The sequence below is a fragment of the Lemur catta genome, chromosome 6, assembly GCF_020740605.2.
Source record: "Lemur catta isolate mLemCat1 chromosome 6, mLemCat1.pri, whole genome shotgun sequence".
Taxonomy (NCBI): Eukaryota; Metazoa; Chordata; class Mammalia; order Primates; family Lemuridae; genus Lemur; species Lemur catta.
Window position 1 is genome coordinate 6042688 of NC_059133.1, and position 20260 is coordinate 6062947.

Consider the following 20260-nt stretch of genomic DNA (forward strand, 5'->3'; position numbering starts at 1 on the left):
TTCCAGTAACACATGCATTACATTATGCTTCCTTATGTGTTTATCGTTTCCTCCCCTCATTGGAAGGTGAACTCCAGGAAGGCTGGGTGTTGCCTCACCTCGTCTAGCCTCTAGCGCTTAGGACAGCCAGTGCCTGCAGCATGCGCTGCCGTTGGTGGAAGGAACGAATGAATGAACGGGTGGAGGGATGGAAAGTTGAGTTCGTACTCGTGAACGGCCTGGGCCAAGGCTGACATTCACTTCCACATTCGAGCGCTGATTTTATTCTGAGCAAATGAAGGTTGGGCCCTGGGGTGTCGGGGGCCTGGGAGGCAGGCCTGAAATCGGGAGGGCGGGGCCTCCACGGGGCGCCGGTGTCACGGAAGCGAACTCTCCCACAGATGAACTACAACTCCCAGCGGCCACCGCGCTTCCGGTCGGCAAGATGGTGGCGCGGAGGAGGAAGCGTGCGGCAAGGGACCCTGAGGAGGGATTCCCAAGCCCCCCGGGCTACTCAGGTGAGGGGCTCCGGGACGCGGGGCTGGGGAACTGCCAGGCACCGCCGGAAGGTGAATGGGGGGTGGGCGGTGGGCGGGGGCCCTCAGGAGCAGCCGCACAGTTGGGTGTGAGCCCCGGCGGTCGCAGACCCCGGGCGGGGCAGGTCGTGAGGCCGCGGGGACCGAAGGACCCACGCAGCGCACTTCTCTCGTCTGTCCACACTGTCCCGGGGCGAGTCGTCTCCGTCCACACCCCCTCGCCCAAGTGAGTCCATCCCCTTCTCATCATATATTTGCAGTCCCTAGTTCAGCCCCCATAAGCTCTCACCAGTGCTGTATGTGCCCTCTTACTTGGTTCCCCTCCTTATTCTTGCTCCTGCATTCAGTTCTCCACCAGTTGCCGGAATGTTTTTTCTGAAGTCAGGTTTAAATCAGATCATGCCTAACACGCTTGCCGATAACCCCCTCCCCCGCCCAGTGGCTTTAGAAGGTAGCACCTAAAACGTAACCAGACTTCTTACCTACATGGCCCACGTGTTGTGGCTCGTGCTGACCTATGGCTGTTTCCACCTTCAGGGTTTTTGAACTTGCTACGCCCGCCCTCTTCCTCAAGCAGCTCTGTGCTGGACTGTTGCACTGTGTCATTTGGTCTGAGCTTTAATGTAGCTTCCTCAAAGAGGCCTTCTCTGATAATGTATTGAAAGAAGGCCTCCGCCTGCCACCTGTCACCCTGTACGTTTCTTTCACATTTGATACAAGCTTGTTGTATGTTTGCTTGTTCATTGCTTTCTCCCTTTATTACAACGTGAGCTTCCTGAGTGCAGGGCCTGCAGCTGTTTCCCCATTATACTCTGAGGAAGGTGGTGAGAAAAATAGAAAAAAAGAAACAGTTCCTAGCCTTATGAGGATTAAAATTTCTGGGCATGCCAATAATTAACCAGAGAATCCCTCCAGTGTAGACTTACACACTGTTAGAGAAGCTACGAAGGCACAGCCAGGTGTGTCTAATCTGGCACAAAGGGATGGAGGCGATGTAAGGCTCTCCAGAGCTAAAACCTGAAGCTTGTGGGGAGGGAAGAGGTTGATGTGGCAGGTAGAAAGGACAGCAGTGAAGCCATGACTCATTGGAGGAAGGAAGGATAGGGGAGGAGGATGCAAGAAGAGGCGACAATGGCAGCCTGGATGGGTCACATGGGGCTTCTGGCCATGGTTAGGATTTTGGTGTTTACCCCAAGAGCAGCGGGTTTGAGCTTCGCTCTCATTGTGCTCCCCTTCTGTGATAATTGCCTGTATACATACTCTCCCCACCAGCCTGGGAGCTCCTCCTGGGCAGATTCTCTATTTGTTCACTCTCATAGCCTGCACAGGCTTTGCCAAGGGGGAGGGCTCAGCAAAGGATAGATTCATGGACAGATGGACTGAGGGATGGGACTACAAAGGCAGTTGTGTGAATGCCTAGCTGGCCACAGCCCTGGCTGGCCGGAATCTGACTACTCAGGCCGTCCCTCCCCACCCCCTTTTCCCTTCCAGCCATTCCAGTCAAGTTCTCTGAAAAACAGCAGGCTTCTCATTACCTCTATGTGAGAGCACACAGTGTCCGAGAAGGCACCAAGTCCACCTGGCCTCAGAAGCGCACCCTTTTTGTCCTCAATGTGCCCCCATACTGCACAGAGGTGAGCTGCGTCTGGGAAGGGAACTGTGGGCTCGGGATGGGGGACTCCCATGGCATCCCCCCCAGTCTTTGGTGGTGAGATGGAAGCAGCTGAGGGGACCCCTAGAGGAGAGTGTCAAGAGGGCTGCCTCTGTCTCTTGTGACAGGAAACTGGCACATGTTTTTAAAGATGTTTAGAAATATATAATTCTGAGGAGCCCAAAGGTTTTTCATTAATATATATCTCCCAAAATTGTTTTAATTACCAGTTTTTTCTTGATTATAAAAGTGATACATGTCCATAATTTAAAAATAGGAAAAGTATAAGAAAATCAAAATTGCCTCTAATTCAACCATCTAGACACATCTGTTAATTTTTCTCGCAGAAAATATATTATTATGTAAGTTTACAGAGAGAAACTAAGGGATTGCTGGATTTTAGATGAGTTTATTTTCAAAAATGAAATCACAATTTCTAAAAAATTCTTCTAAAGTTAGAAAGAAGTGTTCAGAAGAGAGGATGTCTTTTTTTTTTTTTTTTTTTTTTTACCATGAGCCAGTTCCTATAAGAGGGTGTCATTTTTTAACCTTTATTGAAGTGTAGCATATGTGCAGAGAAGGGCCTGGCTCATGGGTATACAACTCTGAACACACTTGTATAATCAGCAGCCAGATGGAGAAACATCAGCACTCCCCAGAAATCCCCTCTTGTCCCTCACGCACCAAGGACAGCCACTGTCCTGATCTTCGTGGTGTAGATTTGACTGTCTACTTCTGATTCAGGGAGTGGAACTTAGTCGTCATATAAAATCAGAACAGCACCAAAAATGTCCCCACCTGTCTTGTATGTCAGGTGGGAATGTCAACCTCCATGTTGTCTATGAGGTAACAGGTCAGAGGACATGGGGCCCAGGCTTTCCAGGTTGGGCAGACGTGAGCTCCGAGTCCTTCAAGGGCTCTCATCCTCTGGCAGCACCACCCAGGGCAGAGGAAAGGCCCTGTGACATTGACTCTGCTTCCCTTGTACCGTGGTAGGAAAGCCTGTCACGCCTGCTGTCCCCCTGCGGCCATGTCCAGTCTGTGGAGTTACAGGAGAAGCCAGACCTTGCTGAGAGCCCAAAGGAGCCAAAGTCAAAGTTTTTTCACCCCAAGCCTGTTCCAGTAAGCCTCCAAGTACCGGATCCCGCTAGAATGTGGGCGTGGGGTGGGGCTAGGGTGATGTCCCCAGTGTGTGAGGAGGAGTTGGCAGTTTTGGGACTTTGAGAGCATTCTGTACAGTCCTGGGCTAGTCCTTGCTGTGTGGTTTGGGAGGCTGTCAGGGTGACAAGCCTCTGATTCATTCCTGGATTTATCACATCCTTTAACTTCCTGCCTGGCTTTTTGCGTTGTCCTGTGTTAAAGCTTGGGGCCATCTCTGCTGGCTGCACTCAAGGGCCTCCCCTAGCTCCTCACCTGATTCCCTGCTGAGGTAAAGTCTTCCATGGGCTGGGTGGCCTCATCTCCAGGAGCACTGTTCTTTCCACATTTCCCTGTGGCCTCGAGCCCACACCTCTTCCTGGCACAGTGACATCTGTCTGTCCACCCCAGGTCTGGCTTCCATGAACCTGACCTGGCCCAGGGTGGGCCCCACTTTTCACTGTGTCCATCCCACAACTGGAGGAAAGGCCTTCTATGTGTCTCCTCTTCCTGGGGGAGGAGCTAGGAACAGGTGTCACTTCTAGCAGAAGTTGATAACTAGGAGTATGGCTGCCCCTCACCTGGATTATGGGATGACCTCTGGTTAGCCCATTACTGTCCCCTGGTCCAGCAACCGGTTAGGCTGAGGGCAGGTGTGGAGGTCCCCACACTGTGACATCTCTCTCTTCCCAGGGGTTCCAGGTAGCCTATGTGGTATTCCAGAAGCCAGGTGGAGTGTCAGCTGCCTTGACCCTGAAGGGCCCTTTGCTGGTCTCTACAGAGAGTCATCCTGTGAAGAGTGGCGTTCATAGTGAGTAACACCACTGGTGTCAGGCACCTATGTTTTGGGCCCTGGGTTCGTGGGAAGCTCTATAGGGACAGCGTCTGTGAATGTCACGAGCTGCACCCACCGTCCCTGAGAGCAGTGTGGGAGGCCTGAGCAAGTGGGCCGCTGGGCTGTGTCTGGGACACATCAGAGAGATGTTAGCCTGAGCCTTTGGCACTGAGTGGCACCGACACGCAGGGTGGTAGAGGTGAGGGCCAGCTTGTTACCGCTAGAGTCTTCCTTACCACCTGCACCCTGGGCCTCGAGTCTCCAGTCCCTGTGGCTCTGAGTAAGAAGATCCCGACTGGCTTGGGGTGGGCCCTGGGTGGAGCCCAAGTGTCAGGCCTGAGGAACCGAGTTGCCCTGGCCCCTTTCTCCCTCAGAGTGGATCAGTGACTATGCAGACTCGGTGCCTGACCCCGAGGCCTTGAGGACTGAAGTGGACACGTTCATGGAGGCATATGACCAGAAGATAGCTGAGGTAGGGTCTCCACAGGGACGGCCCAGCTTATCTGTGTGGCCTGGGGAAGGTGGTACCACAGGTGTCCTGGTGTGGCTCCCAAGGGGGAGGGGTGGTGGCAGCCTGTCCTTGGTCACCCTGTAGAGTCCAGGCTCCCTTTTTCCCTGCTAATCCTGGGCCACCTGGCTGGGTGACATCTAGGCTCTAAATGGTCTGTAGGGGGTGGAGGAGGCAATGTCGCACTTCTGCCACCCCCCCCATGCTTGGTCCCAACACTGTGCTATAGGGTGGGGGGTAGAGCAGGGAGGCAGCCTGCACCTTTGGATGCCCAGGGTGGTTCTGACTGCAGGGCTGGGTGTGGAGGGGCTGCTGTGGAGGCTCTGGGGTGGGCCCAGGAGTACACTCTCTGGCCAAGGAGCCTGCCCATCAGCAGGGTCGTGCTCCTGGCAGGAGGAGGCTAAAGCCAAGGAGGAGGAAGGAGTCCCTGACGAGGAGGGCTGGGTGAAGGTGACCCGCCGGGGCCGGCGACCTGTGCTGCCCCGGACGGAGGCAGCCAGCCTGCGGGTGCTGGAGAGGGAGAGACGGAAGCGTGCCCGCAAGGAACTGCTCAACTTCTATGCCTGGCAGCACCGAGAGTCCAAGATGGAGTGTAAGAGAGCACCCAGCTCCTGTCCTCAAGCCCCACTGCCCGTGGTGCCCAGCCATGGAGAGGCCTGTGGCCAGTGCTCCAGAGGGCGGGTGCTGGGCCTGGGATGGGGGTCGGGGGGAGAGTGTCCTTAGGCACAGGCCTCCCGACGGGCTCAGGTCTGAGGCCCAGGCTGGCAGCACCCCCATGTGCTGGTCCTCTTGTCCCACAGGGGCTGTTGCATTGCCCAATGGGTGGGGGCCCTGGGTTATTAGCACCTGGAGAGGCCCCTGGGATGTAGGGCCTGGAGGTGGGTCCTCTTCTGGGCCCCCTGAGCAATTAGTGCTGGAACTTGTCAGCCTCCAGTGTGCAAGGTGTCCAGTCGCAGAGGGTGGGTCTCAGGAGCCCACTGTGGGTACAGAGAAGGCACTGCCAAGTGTGTGGGGGGGGTGTGAATGTGGGGGGTGTGAGTGAGAATGTGTGTGTCAGGTGGCCCTGCATGGCCACTCCCATGGCCAAGCACCTGATCACCTGTGCCCTCTTGGTGGTGCTGTTGCTGCTGAGCTCACTGCCCTGCCACCTGGTGTCCCTGCTTGCCGGGGGGCTCAGGAGAGGGTGCTGGCCCTGGCCTGGGCGTGAGCTGGGCTCTGCAGCAGGCCCTGACCACCTGCCCGGTTGCTGCCTCATGGCCCCTCCCCGCTCTGCCCATCCCCCCTCCAGCACCTGCGCCCTTGCTCTTGTCCTCTGTAGACCCTCAGCTTCACCCACCGGGCCTCCGTCAGCCTTCCACCCACCTGCTGGCCTGGGCCACTTGGTGCCCAGAGTCACCTTCTGAACTCGACGGCACAGGGGGTGGAGTCCCTTTACCAATTCCTAAGGCCCCTCCAGTCAGCACCGTCAGGACTGGGGGGGCAGTGCCCTCTTTCTTCGCCCTGGGTGGGGTGGGGCAGGGGCCTTTGCCTTCTCTGTGCTGCTGCTCTTCTCGCTGGTGCCCGTCCTATCTCTGGACTCCAGCGTGCCAGCCAGCCTTGCCTCTGACTCGGCCCGCAGTTGAGTGCTGCCTGATCCAGACCATGTTCCCAGAGCAGAGAGGGGAGGGGGATGGGGGAGGCAGTGCTGAGCCCCCTCCTGGGAACTGGGGGGAGGGGCGGGTGGCACGAGCAGGCGCCTTCTAGTGGGGGCAGCCGGCACAGCTCCCAGCTGCAGTGCATGCCTGACCCTGCCCTGTCTTGCGCCCCCAGATCTAGCACAGCTGCGCAAGAAGTTTGAGGAGGACAAGCAGAGGATTGAACTAATGCGCGCTCAACGCAAGTTCCGACCCTACTGAGCCGCACTGGCCGCTGGCCCCCCACGGAGAGTGTCGTGGCCCGGCAGAGCTGTGGGGCCAGTGAGGGCATGGGCCCCGGCAGGGCCGGCGCACACCCGGGGAGGCTGTGCTCTGGGAACGGGCGCCAGCCCTGTCTCAGAGTCTGCATGGGCTGGGAGTGAAGGACAGTGTCACCCCTCTCAGTCCTTGTGCTTTGGCACTCTGGGTCTAGCGCTGGCCAGGCCTGCCCAGCAGGAGGACTTGGCCCTCGGAAACCGGCTCCTTCTGTGTCCTGCCTCCAGACGCTCTGATCTGCTCTGTGCACCCCTTCCCCTCAATGGAACAGCCCCCGCTGGCAGTGAAACCGCCTCAAAGCATGGAGAATACAAGTTTTATTTTCCATCCAGTTGGGCAGCAGGGAAAGGCCCAGGTGGGCACTGCCAGCTCACTGGGGATTCGTAAGCACAAAAGAAATGACCCCGACTCCAGACGCTGTCTGCCTCTTAAAGTCACAGATGTTAAAGTTGGAATCTTGCACCCGTCCTCTTACCTGCCAGCCCATGCTGGCCTATCCCCACCATGCCTGGCCTTGCAGGGGGACTTGGGAGCTTGAGTCTGGTGAGCTCTGGGTCTCTGCAGCCCCCCAGGAGCTACAGCTGGGCTGCGGTCTTTTTTTTTTTTTTTTTTTTTTTTTCTTTTTTTTGAGACAGAGTCTCACTGTGTTGCCCGGGCTAGAGTGAGTGCCATGGCGTCAGCCTAGCTCACAGCAACCTCAAACTCCTGGGCTTAAGCGATCCTACTGCCTCAGCCTCCCGAGTAGCTGGGACTACAGGCACGTGCCACCATGCCCGGCTAATTTTTTCTATATATATTTTTAGTTGGCCAGATAATTTCTTTCTATTTTTAGTAGAGACGAGGTCTCACTCTTGCTCAGGCTATTCTCGAACTCCTGACCTCGAGCGATCTACCCGCCTCGGCCTCCCAGAGTGCTGGGATTACAGGCGTGAGCCACCGCGCCCGGCCTGGGCTGTGGTCTTATGCTTGCTCTGCAAAAAGGAGCTGATGATGCCAGCCAGCTGCTGGGGCTCCTCCATGTGGATATAGTGACTGCCGGGGACCTCCACATACTGCAACTGCTGGGGAAGGGAGGGGGCACGTGGTGAGGTGAGGACAGGAGGTGGCACTGCCCACCCGTGGCCAGCTGAGCCTGGGGAGCTCCACAGGGCTCTGCTGGCAGGTCAGGAGTGCCCCGCGTGAGATTTCCCTACACTAAGCTCCTTGGGCCTCAGTTCACAGTACTCTGGGGACTTGGAGACCACTCCAAGGGTCTGGGCCAGCTGAGTCAGGTGACACAGCTGGGACAGGGAGGGACCTGAAGGCAGGTTACTGCTGGTCCTGACAATCAGATGAGCTCTGCTTGAAAAAGGCTACGGTGATAGAGCCTGAGCAGTTTCCAGACTTGCTTCCGCCCCGGGAGAAAATGCCATGACAGGGAAGCCCGTGTCTTGGCTCTGACCTGTGGCCGATCTGCCACAGAAGGGCTTCCCTTTGTGGCAACGCAAGGATGTCTGCCGAGGCCCCGGGGTCAGGTGTTCGTGGATGACGCTGCCAGGAACTGGGGGAGGGGTCACAGTCACAGCACAAGCCCCCCCATAATCCTGCAGCCTGCCACACCCAGTGGGTGCAGGTCCTGGGAACAGCAGGAGGTGGGGGGGCGGTTGGGGGTGGGAAGCAGCAAGGTGATCTCTGGGCTTGGGACCTTCTAAAACATGGGACTGCCCCTGGCAGTTGGGTCACTGAGTTGTGCACAGTCCAGGGGGCCACATGAGGGCAATAAAATAAAGATTCTGCCAGTAGAGGTCTCTGTTTCCTGCAGGCTGACTACTTGGGATCCCTGTTCTCCAGGGACCACAGCGGAGAGCAAAGCCTGACAGCTCCCGGGGGTCACTAGTGGAACCTGGGACCAGACCAGGGGTCCCAGTGCAAGAGAAGAGATGGGTGAAGTGGGCCCAGAGTGGGTGACAATGGCCTGACACCACCTGGGCACCAGCCACCTGAGCCCCATGCACCTTACCTCTTTTAGGACAGATTTCAGCATGTCGATCATGAAGAGCAGGGCCTCTGTCTTGGCGTCGTTCTCTCTTCTCAGGTCAGAAAATCCTTCAGTTGGTCTGGAAAGCAAGAAGAAATTGGGGTTCATCTTAGGACTGCCTCCTAGCGGTGCCCTTTTTCCACCCTCAGTTCCAGGCCTCAGAAACCAAGCCAGGGCCACCCCGGACTTTCCTACAGCTGGGTCCCTTTGGGCTTAGATTTAATTTGAGATTCAGTCACTTACCACCAGCTCACACTCACAACTGGCCACAGGCGAAGTGCTTAAGATGTACCCTGCTGGGACTTGGGGACTTACAGGACTTGTCCACAGTCACAGCCACTGAATGGCAGAGCTGGGATCTGAACAGGCTCTTGAATCCTGCTTTGCTTTTTCGTTTTTTAAGCAGCTCTACTGAGATACAATTTACCGTACAATCCTCCCCTTGAAAGCGAAAGTGTGCAATTTATGGCTTTTAGTATATTCAGGGTTGTGCAACCATCACCTCAATCATAGGACATTTTCGTCACCCCTAAAGAAACCTTGAACCTCTAGCTTTCACACACCTGCCTGCTTGTAGCCTCGCACAGCCACTTTGTCTCTGGATTGCCCCATCTGGAATTCGATGTGAATGGACTTGCAGTATGTAGACCTTTGTGTCTGGCATAGTGTTTCAAAGTTCCCCCATGTTGTAGCACATCAGGACTTCTTTCTGTGGCTTCAAAATCGCCCATGTGTGGATTGTCCACATTTTGCCCATCTGTTTGCCCACTGGTGGACATCTGGGCTGTCCCACCTTTTGGCTATTACAGAATGCTGCTATAAGGGTCCGTGTACAAGCTGTCGACTGCACCATCTTGCAATCCCACCACAGTGTATGAAGGTTCTGGTTTCTCCAGGTGGTCACCATTACTTGTTATCTGATTTGCTCTCCCCTTGTTTACCTTCCTCCTTCCGTAGACCCTCTGCCAGGGGGCTTCCCAAGAAAGATCCCAAGCCACAGCAGTGTGGTGGCTCTGTGGAGAACTGGGAGCCTCCCGCCAGGGCTCCCTCCTGGAGATTCCTGGTGCACACGGTCTCTCTCAGGGTGACCAAAGGGTGCTGGCTCCAGACTTACTTGAGAAGCAGGACGTGGGCCTGCAGCTTCTGGATGGCGTGCACAAACAGCTCCTTGCTGATGAAATCAAAGGAGTTCTCCAGCTGCAGAGATGAAACCATGGTGACTTCCCATTAACCCCAACCCTGGGAACGCCTCCAGGACTTCTACTTGGTTTCCAGTTCCTTGACTAAGCCAAGACAACCTTGCTGCTATTGTGAACGCATATTTCATTGTCCTGCACTTTCCTTCTGGAGCATGTACACCCTTGCCCTATGGTATACAAGCCCCGGGTCTTGGGGACAGCGGCTCTGAGATCTACCTGTCTTGCTGCCACCCAAGATCACACTTCTGTCCCTAAGTTCCCCAATATATCACCTTTTACTGACAAACTGGATTCGTCTGCCTCATTCTTTGGCTTCTCAGCTCCTTCTGCTTTGGGGGGTCGCTTTGCACATGTGGCCCTTTCACGAAACACACTTGTACAACAGTGTTCACAGCAGCATCATTCACCATAGCCAGAGGCGGAAACAACCCAGGTGTCCGTCAACGGACAACGGATAAAGAAAATGTGGTTTATCCATACAATGTGATACTGCTCAGCCTAAACTCTAATCCATGCTACAACATGAATGGACCTGGAAAACATCACTAAAAGAAGCCAGACGCAGAAGAACAAATACTGTGATTCCACTTTTATAAGGCCCCTACAATAGGCAAATTCAGAGACAGAAAGAATGGAGGCTGCCTGGGGGTGTGGGGAAGAAGGAGCTGTGTTTCAATGGCTAAAATGACAATGATCGTGTCATGTTTGTATTGTTATGCATGTATGCATTATGTATGTTATGTTATCTATATAATTTAAAACAGAGGCCAACAGGCAACCATGAAAGGACCCAGAAACAGCAGCACTCACCGAAGCGACCCTCCGGTCTCTGTTCAGCATCACACCTGAAGGTGGAAGCACAAAGATAGTGGCCTCAGTGCCCTCTGTCAGGGTGAGGGGATGCACCTTGACTTCCCTGGGGACCCCCGGGCCCTTCCAGCCAGGCCCGTTTCTCCCACTTGGCCACCTGGCCTGGTGAGAACCACCTGCACGTCCTCAGCCATCCTCAGCCAGCCCTGGACTCCCCACCCTGGGGCCCAGCAGACGCAGAGTTGGGCACAGCCACCTGGCCTCACGCCAGTCAGCCCATACAGGCACCTCACTGGCCACCCCAAAGGGGCAGCACAGAATGAGGCCGGGAACAACCAGGCTAACTGGCATCGGAAAGCTCTGTCTCTGAGGAACTTAAAATGTTCATCCAGATCTTTAATCGTCAGGAAGTAGCAAGTAACTAAGAACCGTGTCATCACTTGTTGAAGGGAAAATGAATGAAAAAAGAAACATCAGCAGAGCCCCAAGGCCTGGGCGGTCACCAGCTTCAGCTTCAGGTGACACTCGGTTCTTTGCCACAGTTCTGACGGTGGACAACTACCTGGCCTCGGCTCGGAAGGCTGAACCCCCAGCAACTCCTCTCCTGGGCAACGTCCCCTCAACAACCGGCCGCACAGGGGGGCCTGGGAGGCGCACAGAGAAACCCTGCGGCTCGGGGCTCGCAGCAAACGCTGGCAGTTGCCGAATTGAGGGACAGGGAGAAGTGAGCTGTGAGGGCACCCCTCCAGCAGGGGACCCGGGGGCACTAGAGCTGCAGGCGTCAACGTGAGTAAAAAAGCAGGGCTGCTCCCTCTCTCCCTCCAAGTCTTTCTCCAGCATCACAGCGGGGCGGATTTTTCCCCCTTCCTCCTCCGACTTCTTCCCCCTTCCACCTTCACTTGTCTACTGCCTCTCTCCTCCGTTTCCTGAAGACAAAGTCTAGACTCTCTTTTTCACAGCTGTGTCCCCAGGACCACAAACTGTGCCTGCCACTTAGTAGGTGCTCAAGTGCTTACTGAATGAATACCCAGATATTTACCTCTGGGTGGGTTCCAGGACACCACAGACGGGCACCCTGTTCACCGTTTCATGTGACCTTGGGCTTAATCGGATTCCCCGGCCTAATCGGGAGCGTGTCTCATTCCAGATTAGCCCACTTCTGTGCTGGGGCCCCTCTGGGCCAGCCATCTACTCGGGGCACACCAAGGAAGCCTGGGCCCAAGGCCTTCAACCTCCCCTCTCCACAAGGTGGGTTTGCAGGGAGGTAAGACAAGGTTCAAAGATCCAGCAGGTCACAAACTGGCCGCCCAAGGCCAGAACAGCCCATAGGGATATTGCATGAGACCCTCACAGTGTGTTATCAATTTCTGGATTGGTTCCCGATACCTAAAAATATATAGGTTTCCTAAAGCAACTGGAAATCCTGGCCACACTGGACCTGAATTCCCACATGACATCCCGAAGCCCCTACCCCTCTGTACTGCCTCCCTCCCAGCAGCAGGATTAACTCCACAACTGGCCCAGCCCGCACAGGCCTGTGGGCTTTTGACCCCTGCCTTGTTTGGCACTTTATAAACCGGAGTCACTTTCACAACCTCGCTTGATCCCACCAGCTCAGGAGCACCAAGATCCTGAGACCTGAGCAACCAGGGAGTCTAGAAGGGGAGGCTCAGCTAGCAGAGCTGGGAGTCAGAGCCAGGTCTTTCGGCCCAGTTTAACGCACGTGCCCCCCCACCCCACCATCTCCCTCCAGCTTCTGCCCCGCCTCCACGGAGCTGCTTCCCGGATCACCTCTCAGAGCAGCTCCCACGGTCCTTCCAGAACACTCTTTGCATTTGCTTTGTTATGCTGCGGAATGTCCACCCACGGAGTTGTCTGTTTACCTGTTCATCACCTGTGTCTCCTCCTAGGATGTGGGTCCCCACCCAGCCTCCTCTTTGCTCAACTCTTAGGTGGCACTTCCACTTGGGAATGGTAGCCCTGGAGGTGCCCTGGCCCCAGTAAGAGGGACCTGCTCACTGGCAGCCCCCACAGCCTCGCAGACCCTCAGAAGCGGTTTTCTGAATGAATGTATTAGAAAACAAAGTGCAGAAAACACTCATGCCAGAGGCTGCCCTGAAGCCAAGGTACCACCTATGCCACCTGTGCATGGTAAAAAGCCCCTTCAAAGTCACTCAGCCCCTTGGGACGTCCTTGCAGCCTCCCTCCAGCACTGGCAGCCACCCAACAGGTCCAGCAGAGCATGGCCACAACATTCACCATTTAGTCCCAAGACAGAAGACCAAACTCCCTACAGAGTGTGGCTTTCCTGGACGTGTCCTGGCCATCTGGCCTTGCTGGGTCTCTGGGCCACACCCAGCCTCGGCGTCTCCCACTTGGAATGGGCTGGGGGGACGCGAGGAGGACTCAAGGAGAGGCTGTGCGAGAAGCACCCTGCGTCCTGCCTGGTCCAGCGCCAGTGCTCGATATCCTTCCTCAGTAAGAACAGGGATGACATGCAATGGCCTTGGACAGAGAGACACTTACCTGAGCCCACCTTCGTGGTTCCTCTCTGCAGGATGAGCTCCGCACAATCCTCATTCATGGGCCTGTTCTTCATGAACCTGCAGGAGACAGAAGGACAGTGAGGGCCTTGGGGCCCGTGGGGGTCAGATGAAAAAGAGGAGGGCAGTGAAAGGGAGGTCACCCCCAAAGGATGCATGTCTGTCCCCCGCACCTGGATGACATGTTCACAACAGGGGTGCATGTGTATGTTTCTACTCTAGACAGCAAACATTTATGGAGCCCTGCCCTACTGGGTACGCTGTCAGATGCAGGACACACAGACATAACCAGGACAGCCACGGTGGGGTTGTGGGGCTCACAGGCACCAGGAAACTGGGGAGTCAGTAGGCTCTTAATGGAGGTACAGTCACCTCCAGGGCACGGAGGGGCAGCTCAGCTGGAGGAGTTGGGGCGGGCTTCTGGAGGGAGTGCCAGCCAGCGGGGCTCCAGGGAGGAGAGGGGAAGTTGGCGAGGTGCAGGGGAGAATGCCAGGTAGAGGGCGCTGCAGGATGAAGTCCCATGGGGAGAGGCAGTGTGGAAGGGGAGCGTGTGCTCGTGCATGTGTGCGCGTGCATATATGTGCACGCTTTCAGGGAGAGGAAGGGGTGTGAGGTGTGGAGAGGGGCGCTGGAAGCGAAGGGCATGGCTGTTGAGAGAGGCGGAGGGAAAGGCAGATGAAGTCCCTGCTGGGGTGGCTAAAGACTGGCTAGGGAGCCTGTGCTTGGCGTGACCACAGGCAGGGACAGGCTTGGCAGGCACGTAGGAGAAAGCAGCTTCTCGGTGTCTCCCAGGGCTTCCTCCCCTGGCTCCTGCGGCCCCTGGCCCTCCCTCCCTCCCCACCCCTTTGCTGAGCACCCACCCCTGTATCATCTCCTTCAGGCTGACCACGCTCGGGGGCTTCTGCAAGGCCTCCACCTGCAGCACGTGCTCTATGGCTCTCCTCTTGTAGGTCACCAGGTTCTCCATTTCCTAAGGGTTTGCCATGGGCTGGCTGGGCAGGCTGGGGCTGCAGACAAGGGCCCCAGCCTGCCCCACTCCGCCCTCTGCTCTCAGCAAAGGGTGGCACAGGATCAGCCCTGCGACTCTGAGCAAGGCCTCTGGGCATAGCTAGCCCAGCTCGGCCTGCAGCCAGGGACAACAGTAGGGACCAGGCTGGATGTTGGAGAGGAAAGGAGATTTCTGTCAGCTGCCAAGTGTCTTGCCAAGGTATGCCATTAGGTCAGGCACCGTCAGGGGTTGGCGATTTCATCTGGTTCAACTAATATCATCATTGCTGATGGCAGAGCAGCAGGATGGCAGCAGGGAGTGCAGCTCTGGGGCTTCCAGCCCCCAACGGTGTGGCTCACTCTGTGGGAACAGCCTGGCCCTGTCTGCAAGTCCACGGCCTGGGGTGCAGCGGGCAGTCAGCTCCCATCCACCCCCACCCCTGAGAATGGAAGACAGAGAGGACCAAATGCTCCCCAGACTGGCCCAGGAGGAAGCCCTGGGGGTCCAGTGCTTGCCGGCTCAGTGGTGAAACACAGAAAGGAGGGAGAGTGTCGGCCACCTGCAGTCTGAGCTGGATCCCTACGATGACCCGGTGAGCTAGCTGAGCTATCTGCTCGTGCAACGCACATTTATTGAGCACTTACTACATGCCAGGATTGGAGTGTGGTGATAAAAAGACAGATAGGGTTCTAGTCCTTTTGGAATTGGTGGTCATCTTATGGACAAGAAAACTGAAACTGATGAGAGAGCTGTGTCATAGCTGAGAGGCTTAATGACAAGATGTCAGAGCTGGCAGGAGACCTCCCAGGTCATCACATCCAACCTCTCACGTTACAGGTAAAGAAACTGAGGCCCAGAGAAGCAAAGTGACTTTCCCAGGGTCACAGAGCAGGTAAATAACGAAGAGAGGACTCAGATGCACAGACAGTACTGGTTGTTATTGGTAGTGGTGGCCAGAGAGGTCAGTAATTCTCCCATCAGTCCACACTCTGGGCTGCTGTGTGCGATTGTGCACTGTGTACCTAGCACAGAGACATCTGACCAGGTGTGACTGCAGTGGGCTTGCCAGGCTGTGTGCCCCTAGAGGTTCCTCCACCCACTGCTCACTGCCCCCCGCCACTGCCTGCCACTACACAATCCACCTGGCACTCTGCAGATCCCGGGCCACACAGTTTCCAAGGGACCCTGAACCCCTTCTCTTGACCCCTTCTAGGGGTATAAAGCAGCAGAACACTGTCCTCTGCGGGGTCCCCAGGACCCCCCATCTACCCTCTACCACCTCCTCCTGCCTCCCCAGTGTCCCCTGAAGGAGATGCCAGCATGCACGAGAGCCCCCTTCTCACGTTGGAGTCCACGATAAATGGCACCGAGTCCAGCAGGATAAGTTTATCCACCATCTCAGGGAATATACAGGAAAACTACAATGTGACACCAAAAGGGAGAATGAGCAGGGCAGGAAGACAGAAAGGCACACACACTTTGTTCAGGAGACCCTGGCGTTTCCTGAAACATCTTTCGGGCTGGGGGCAGAGTGCTGACCAAGAGGCCAACAGGAAAATCTTCTACTCCTTCAGTGTGCCTCCCCTGCCCCCAGGTCTGCAGCCCGAACCGAGCTCCAGGCCCTGGCGATGGCTGCACTCCAGGGTGCTCTGTGACGGGGTGGGGGCATCTCCACTGTCCGCACCACCTCCCCCGCCGGTGAACTGCTGCGATGTGAGGAGGCGCCGCTTGTCCCAGGTAACTCCCCTCCTCCTCTGCTCTCCCTACTCCAGCTACAGGAGCCCCCAGGTGGCCAGGCAAGGCCATCTACTCACCATTCCAGCCACAGTGCCACCTGGGGGACAAAGAAGCAGTTGATGACATACCCTCACTCCCTCCCCAGCTATAAAACTATTCCTAAAGCTTCTTCCCAGGGGCTGCCCACCCCCCAGGCTAGAGACCCAGCTGCTTCCCATCAGTGGGTGGGGGCTCCTTACTGCTGTTAAACTCAAGAGTTCCCTCCCCTGGGCCATAATGGCCCCTCCATCAGCCCTGACCACTCAACAGGCCACATTTCACTTGTGGAATGCAGCCACCTTAGGGCCATCTGTCCCTCAGGGTAGAGGCCTGAGGTCAGAGAGCACAGTGCTCAAAGGTCACTACCTCACTGACCTTTCCATCTCTCCCTGTGGTTCTCAGAGGCACAGGGGAAGGTGCCAGCGTACCAACCCCTCTCCCTCCCCCACAGCTCCACCACCACTGCCCAGCATCTGGCCAAGGTGTACTCACCGAAACTGTGGCCCATGATGGAAAAGCGATTCCATTTCATGGCTGCAAACACAAGGAGCCAGGAGGTCCGGATGGGCTCAGCCTCAGCCGCCCTCTCTCCTACAGTTCTGGGCTCGGGAAATCAGGGTACCCACCCAGAAGACCAGCTTAGGGGGCCCCAGCTCCACTGCAGGGGGGACCCACAAGAGGAAGTGAGCTCTTCAATTTTCCCAAAGCCACCCATGACTTGCTGGCAGAACTGGGGTCAGACCCCAGAGCCCTACCCCAAGCCAAGGCTGCTTCCTGGATACCACACCCCCTCCAACGGTAAGAGGGGATGTCCCAGAGCCCGCCCCCCCCCCCCCGGACACTGCCTCTTACTTTCCACGACTCTTCGGACCTCACACACAAAGTTGTGGTGGTAATATGGGAAACCTGGGCTGTAATGGGACGACAGCCCATGACCTCCAAAATCCATGGCAACATAATGGAAGTCTGAAACAGAGAGAAGTGGACAGGAGGTGTCTACACCAGCCGTCTCCTGCCCTCCTCAGCCCCCTTCAGCCCCAGCCCCACCTTGCGGGAGAAGAGGGATGAGTCTGTTGAAGGAGTTGGCATTGTCCAGCCAGCCGTGCAGGCAGAGAACTGGGGGGCCCTGAGGGAAGCCCCAGGTTTTGGCGGCGATGTGGCCCCAGGGCACAGCCAGCTTCAGCTCTGAGAGCAGGCCTGAAAGACAGAGCCAGTCATTCATTGCCTCACTCATCCATTCTTGGAGCTGGCACTTCACTCAGCCCCCACATGCATCAGAGCTCCCCAGAGGGGCTCACACCCCTGAGCTGCCCCTAGAGGGTTAGGAGGAGAGAGAGCCAGGCGTGGCTGTGGGGACATCCAGAGGACAGAAAGATGAACTGGGTGAGGAAAACTTTGGGGCAGGCCTCACAGGATGCACCTCATTTGAGCAGAACTTTCTAGAATGTGCTGAAGGGGGTTGGCCAGGCATGGACCCAGACACTTGCTGGCTGTGTGAACTTGGGCAACTTACAGAAACCTCTTGAGCCTCAGTTTCCTTCTTTGTAAAACCAGAGTGAACAGAATAACAACAGCTAATTTTCTAAGCCTTCACTAGGGCCAGCAGGGGTGCTGAGCAGTCCACAGAGGCTAGCTCCCCTCTGCCCCAGTATGCCATCCTCACTTCACCCGGCAGGAAGCTGAGGCCCTGGGAGGTGTAATAAGTGCCCAGGGTCACACAAGGACCCGGCGGACTGAGGACTTAGAGTAGGCGGCACCCCTTCGGGCCCCAGCGCCCAGCGCCCACAGCACGCGGCCTCCGGCCTGGGGGCTCCCGGGACCCCGAGAGACACGTGCGGCTGCATCCTGGGGCCCCACTGTCCGGCCGCTCCGGCTCTGCCGGCCTCCGGGACTGCGGATGGAGGAGCCGGGACACCCAGTAGGGCGGCGCGGTCAGCGACCCCTCCCCCGCGTCCCGCCCCCTCCTCCACGGTCCCCAGTAGGTGGGTGGGCAGGCGGTGCTCGCGCCTGGCCTCCTCAAGTCCCACTCGGGCCTAAGGGGCCCCGATGGGGCGTCTTTACCCATTGCTCTGGTCCGGCGGACGCGCGGGTGTCACTCCGGCGCCGAGGTCACGGGAAGAGAAAATCACAGTGCCGAGTCCTGCCCCGCCGGCCCGGCCTGTCCCGCCCGCCCATGCCCGCCGGCGGAGGCGGGGCAGCGCGCCTGGGGAGCGGAGGCGGCTCTGTTTGGCGGTGGCCGCCCCCAGCCCGCGCGGCCCGGGAGCCAGCCGAGGCCGAGGAGCAGCCACAGCTGGGCGTCCCCTGGGTCCTCGCTTGCCCGCCCGCAGAGCTAAAGGTGGGGTGAGTCTGTTTAATGGTTTTAATGGCGTCCTTAAGCCTGCATCCCCCGTGTCCCTACCGTGCCCTGGGGTCCTCAGCAGCGCCGGGCACAAACCAGTCTTCATAGCTGTTGGACAGGTGAACGGATGAATGTATAAATTGGGGGCGTGGAGGAAGCCCCCCGAAGTGAGGAGGGATTACAAACAACGTCATCCCCTCTGGAAGGGATCATGAACCCCAAGTCATGAAGAGGATGTTTGTTCAGACTGAAACCTCATAGTTGTAGGATTTGGTGCATGAATCTGCTAACTCCAAACATCAAGGCTCCTGGCCTTGGTTTATAGTTTAGATTCAATTACATACATGAGGGGCTCGCATGTGTGTTGTACACTGAAGTGTACAGTCATTAACAAGCCTTTTTTGCTCTGACCCAATTTGCTTTCATTTTTTTAAAAAAAATTTGTTTCCAATACATGTATTTAACACTTTAGATTTCTAAAAAATTTTAGTTGTGTTCCATATAACTTGACATGATGTATTTTCATTCTTACTGAGTTGTACGTATTTAATTTTTTTTTTTTTCTTAAGACAGGGTCTGGCTCTGTCACTCAGGCTAGAGTGCAGTGGTGTGATTGTAGCTCACCGCAGCTTTGAATTCCTGGGCTCAAGCGATCTTCCTCTCTCAGGTCAGCCAGTAGCTGGCACTACAGGTATGGGCCACCATGCCTGGCTAATTTTTTTTTTTTTTTTCATAGTGAGATCAGGTCTCACTATGTTGCCCAGGCTTGTCTTTTTTTTTTTTTTTTTTTTTTTGAGGCAGAGTCTCAACTCTGTTGCCCGGGCTAGAGTGCTGTGGCATCAGCCTAGCTCACAGCAACCCAAACTCCTGGGCTCAAGCGATCCTCCTGCCTCAGGCACCTGAATAGCTAGGATACAGGTGTGCACTACCACGCCCAGTTAATTTTTAAGTTTTTGTAGATTTGGAGGTCTCTCTCTGTTGCCCAGGCTGGTCTTGAACTCCTGGCCTCAAGCTATCCTCCCAGCTTGGCCTCCCAAAGTGCTGGGATTACAGGCAAGACCCACTGAGCCTGGCCTTTCTCCTTTTTAGCTGGAAAGGACTGTAGGAAGCAGAACAAGAACTGGGCCCAGAGACTTCTGAGACTGCAGGCAGGTCCTGGATTCCTGGGGCTTCATGCCCAGTGCCCAGGAAAGTGGGTCAGGTACCCAGTGACCTGGAATGTGTTCCTCCTTATTACTCGTGAACAACACTGTCCTACTCACTGGTGGATGTTTTCAGCAACAAATGAGATTGTGAGTGTAAACTATTAAGTGCGACACTGATGAGAATTCTGAAATAGATTATCATATCTAATAACATATTCAGATCCAACCTTTTATCTTAAAATAGATTATATGTATCTTCCCTGATTCAATGTCAAAAATGTTTGCAAAATTTTTGGTCATTTTGAGAGGCTAGCATAATTCTTTTTTGTTTTCTTTTCAAAGGCTAGCATAATTCTAAGCTGAATAAAGTAGACAAGTAACCCTAGCAGCTAAGACAATCTAAGATGCTACATGTTTTTACACTTTTTTTTTTTTTGCAGAGACAGAGTCTCACTATGTTGCCCAGGCTGGTCTTGAACTGGCTTCAAGTGATCTTTCTGCCTCGGGGATTACAGGTGTGCACCAAGACACCCAGCCGACACTTTTTTTTTTTTGAGACAGAGTCTCACTCTGTTGCCCTGGCTAGAGTGCCATGGTGTTAGCCTAGCTCACAGCAACCTCAAACTCCTGGGCTCGAGCAATCCTCCTGCCTCAGCCTCCTGAGTAGCTGGGACTACAGGCATGCGCCACCATGCCTGGCTAATTTTTTCTATATATATTTTTAGTTGTCCAGCTAATTTCTTTCTGTTTTTTTTTTTTTTTTTTTTTTTTTTTAGTAGAGACGGGGTCTCGCTCTTGCTCAGGCTGGTCTCAAACTCCTGACCTTGAGCAATCCTCCCACCTTGGCCT

General features: G+C 55.7%; 2 protein-coding genes across 2 annotated transcripts; one reads left to right on the top strand and one right to left on the bottom strand.

Moving 5' to 3' along the window:
- The first annotated feature begins 394 nt into the window (after positions 1-394).
- RRP7A (ribosomal RNA processing 7 homolog A) lies at positions 395-7047 on the top strand. The gene is made up of 7 exons (XM_045554752.1): positions 395-497; positions 2007-2149; positions 3163-3288; positions 3997-4114; positions 4513-4610; positions 5040-5238; positions 6456-7047. The coding sequence occupies exons 1-7, from the start codon at positions 425-427 to the stop codon at positions 6539-6541; spliced, it is 843 nt and encodes a 280-aa protein (XP_045410708.1). The 5' UTR covers positions 395-424; the 3' UTR covers positions 6542-7047.
- Positions 7048-7479: 432 nt separating this feature from the next.
- Positions 7480-18080, bottom strand: SERHL2 (serine hydrolase like 2). Its single transcript, XM_045554753.1, has 12 exons — positions 17990-18080; positions 16976-17125; positions 16781-16894; positions 16421-16462; positions 15967-15986; positions 15496-15570; positions 14025-14134; positions 13148-13224; positions 10622-10656; positions 9727-9809; positions 8595-8691; positions 7480-7656 (listed from the first exon to the last, which is right to left on the bottom strand). The coding sequence occupies exons 1-12, from the start codon at positions 17991-17993 to the stop codon at positions 7516-7518; spliced, it is 948 nt and encodes a 315-aa protein (XP_045410709.1). The 5' UTR covers positions 17994-18080; the 3' UTR covers positions 7480-7515.
- Positions 18081-20260: the final 2180 nt, after the last annotated feature.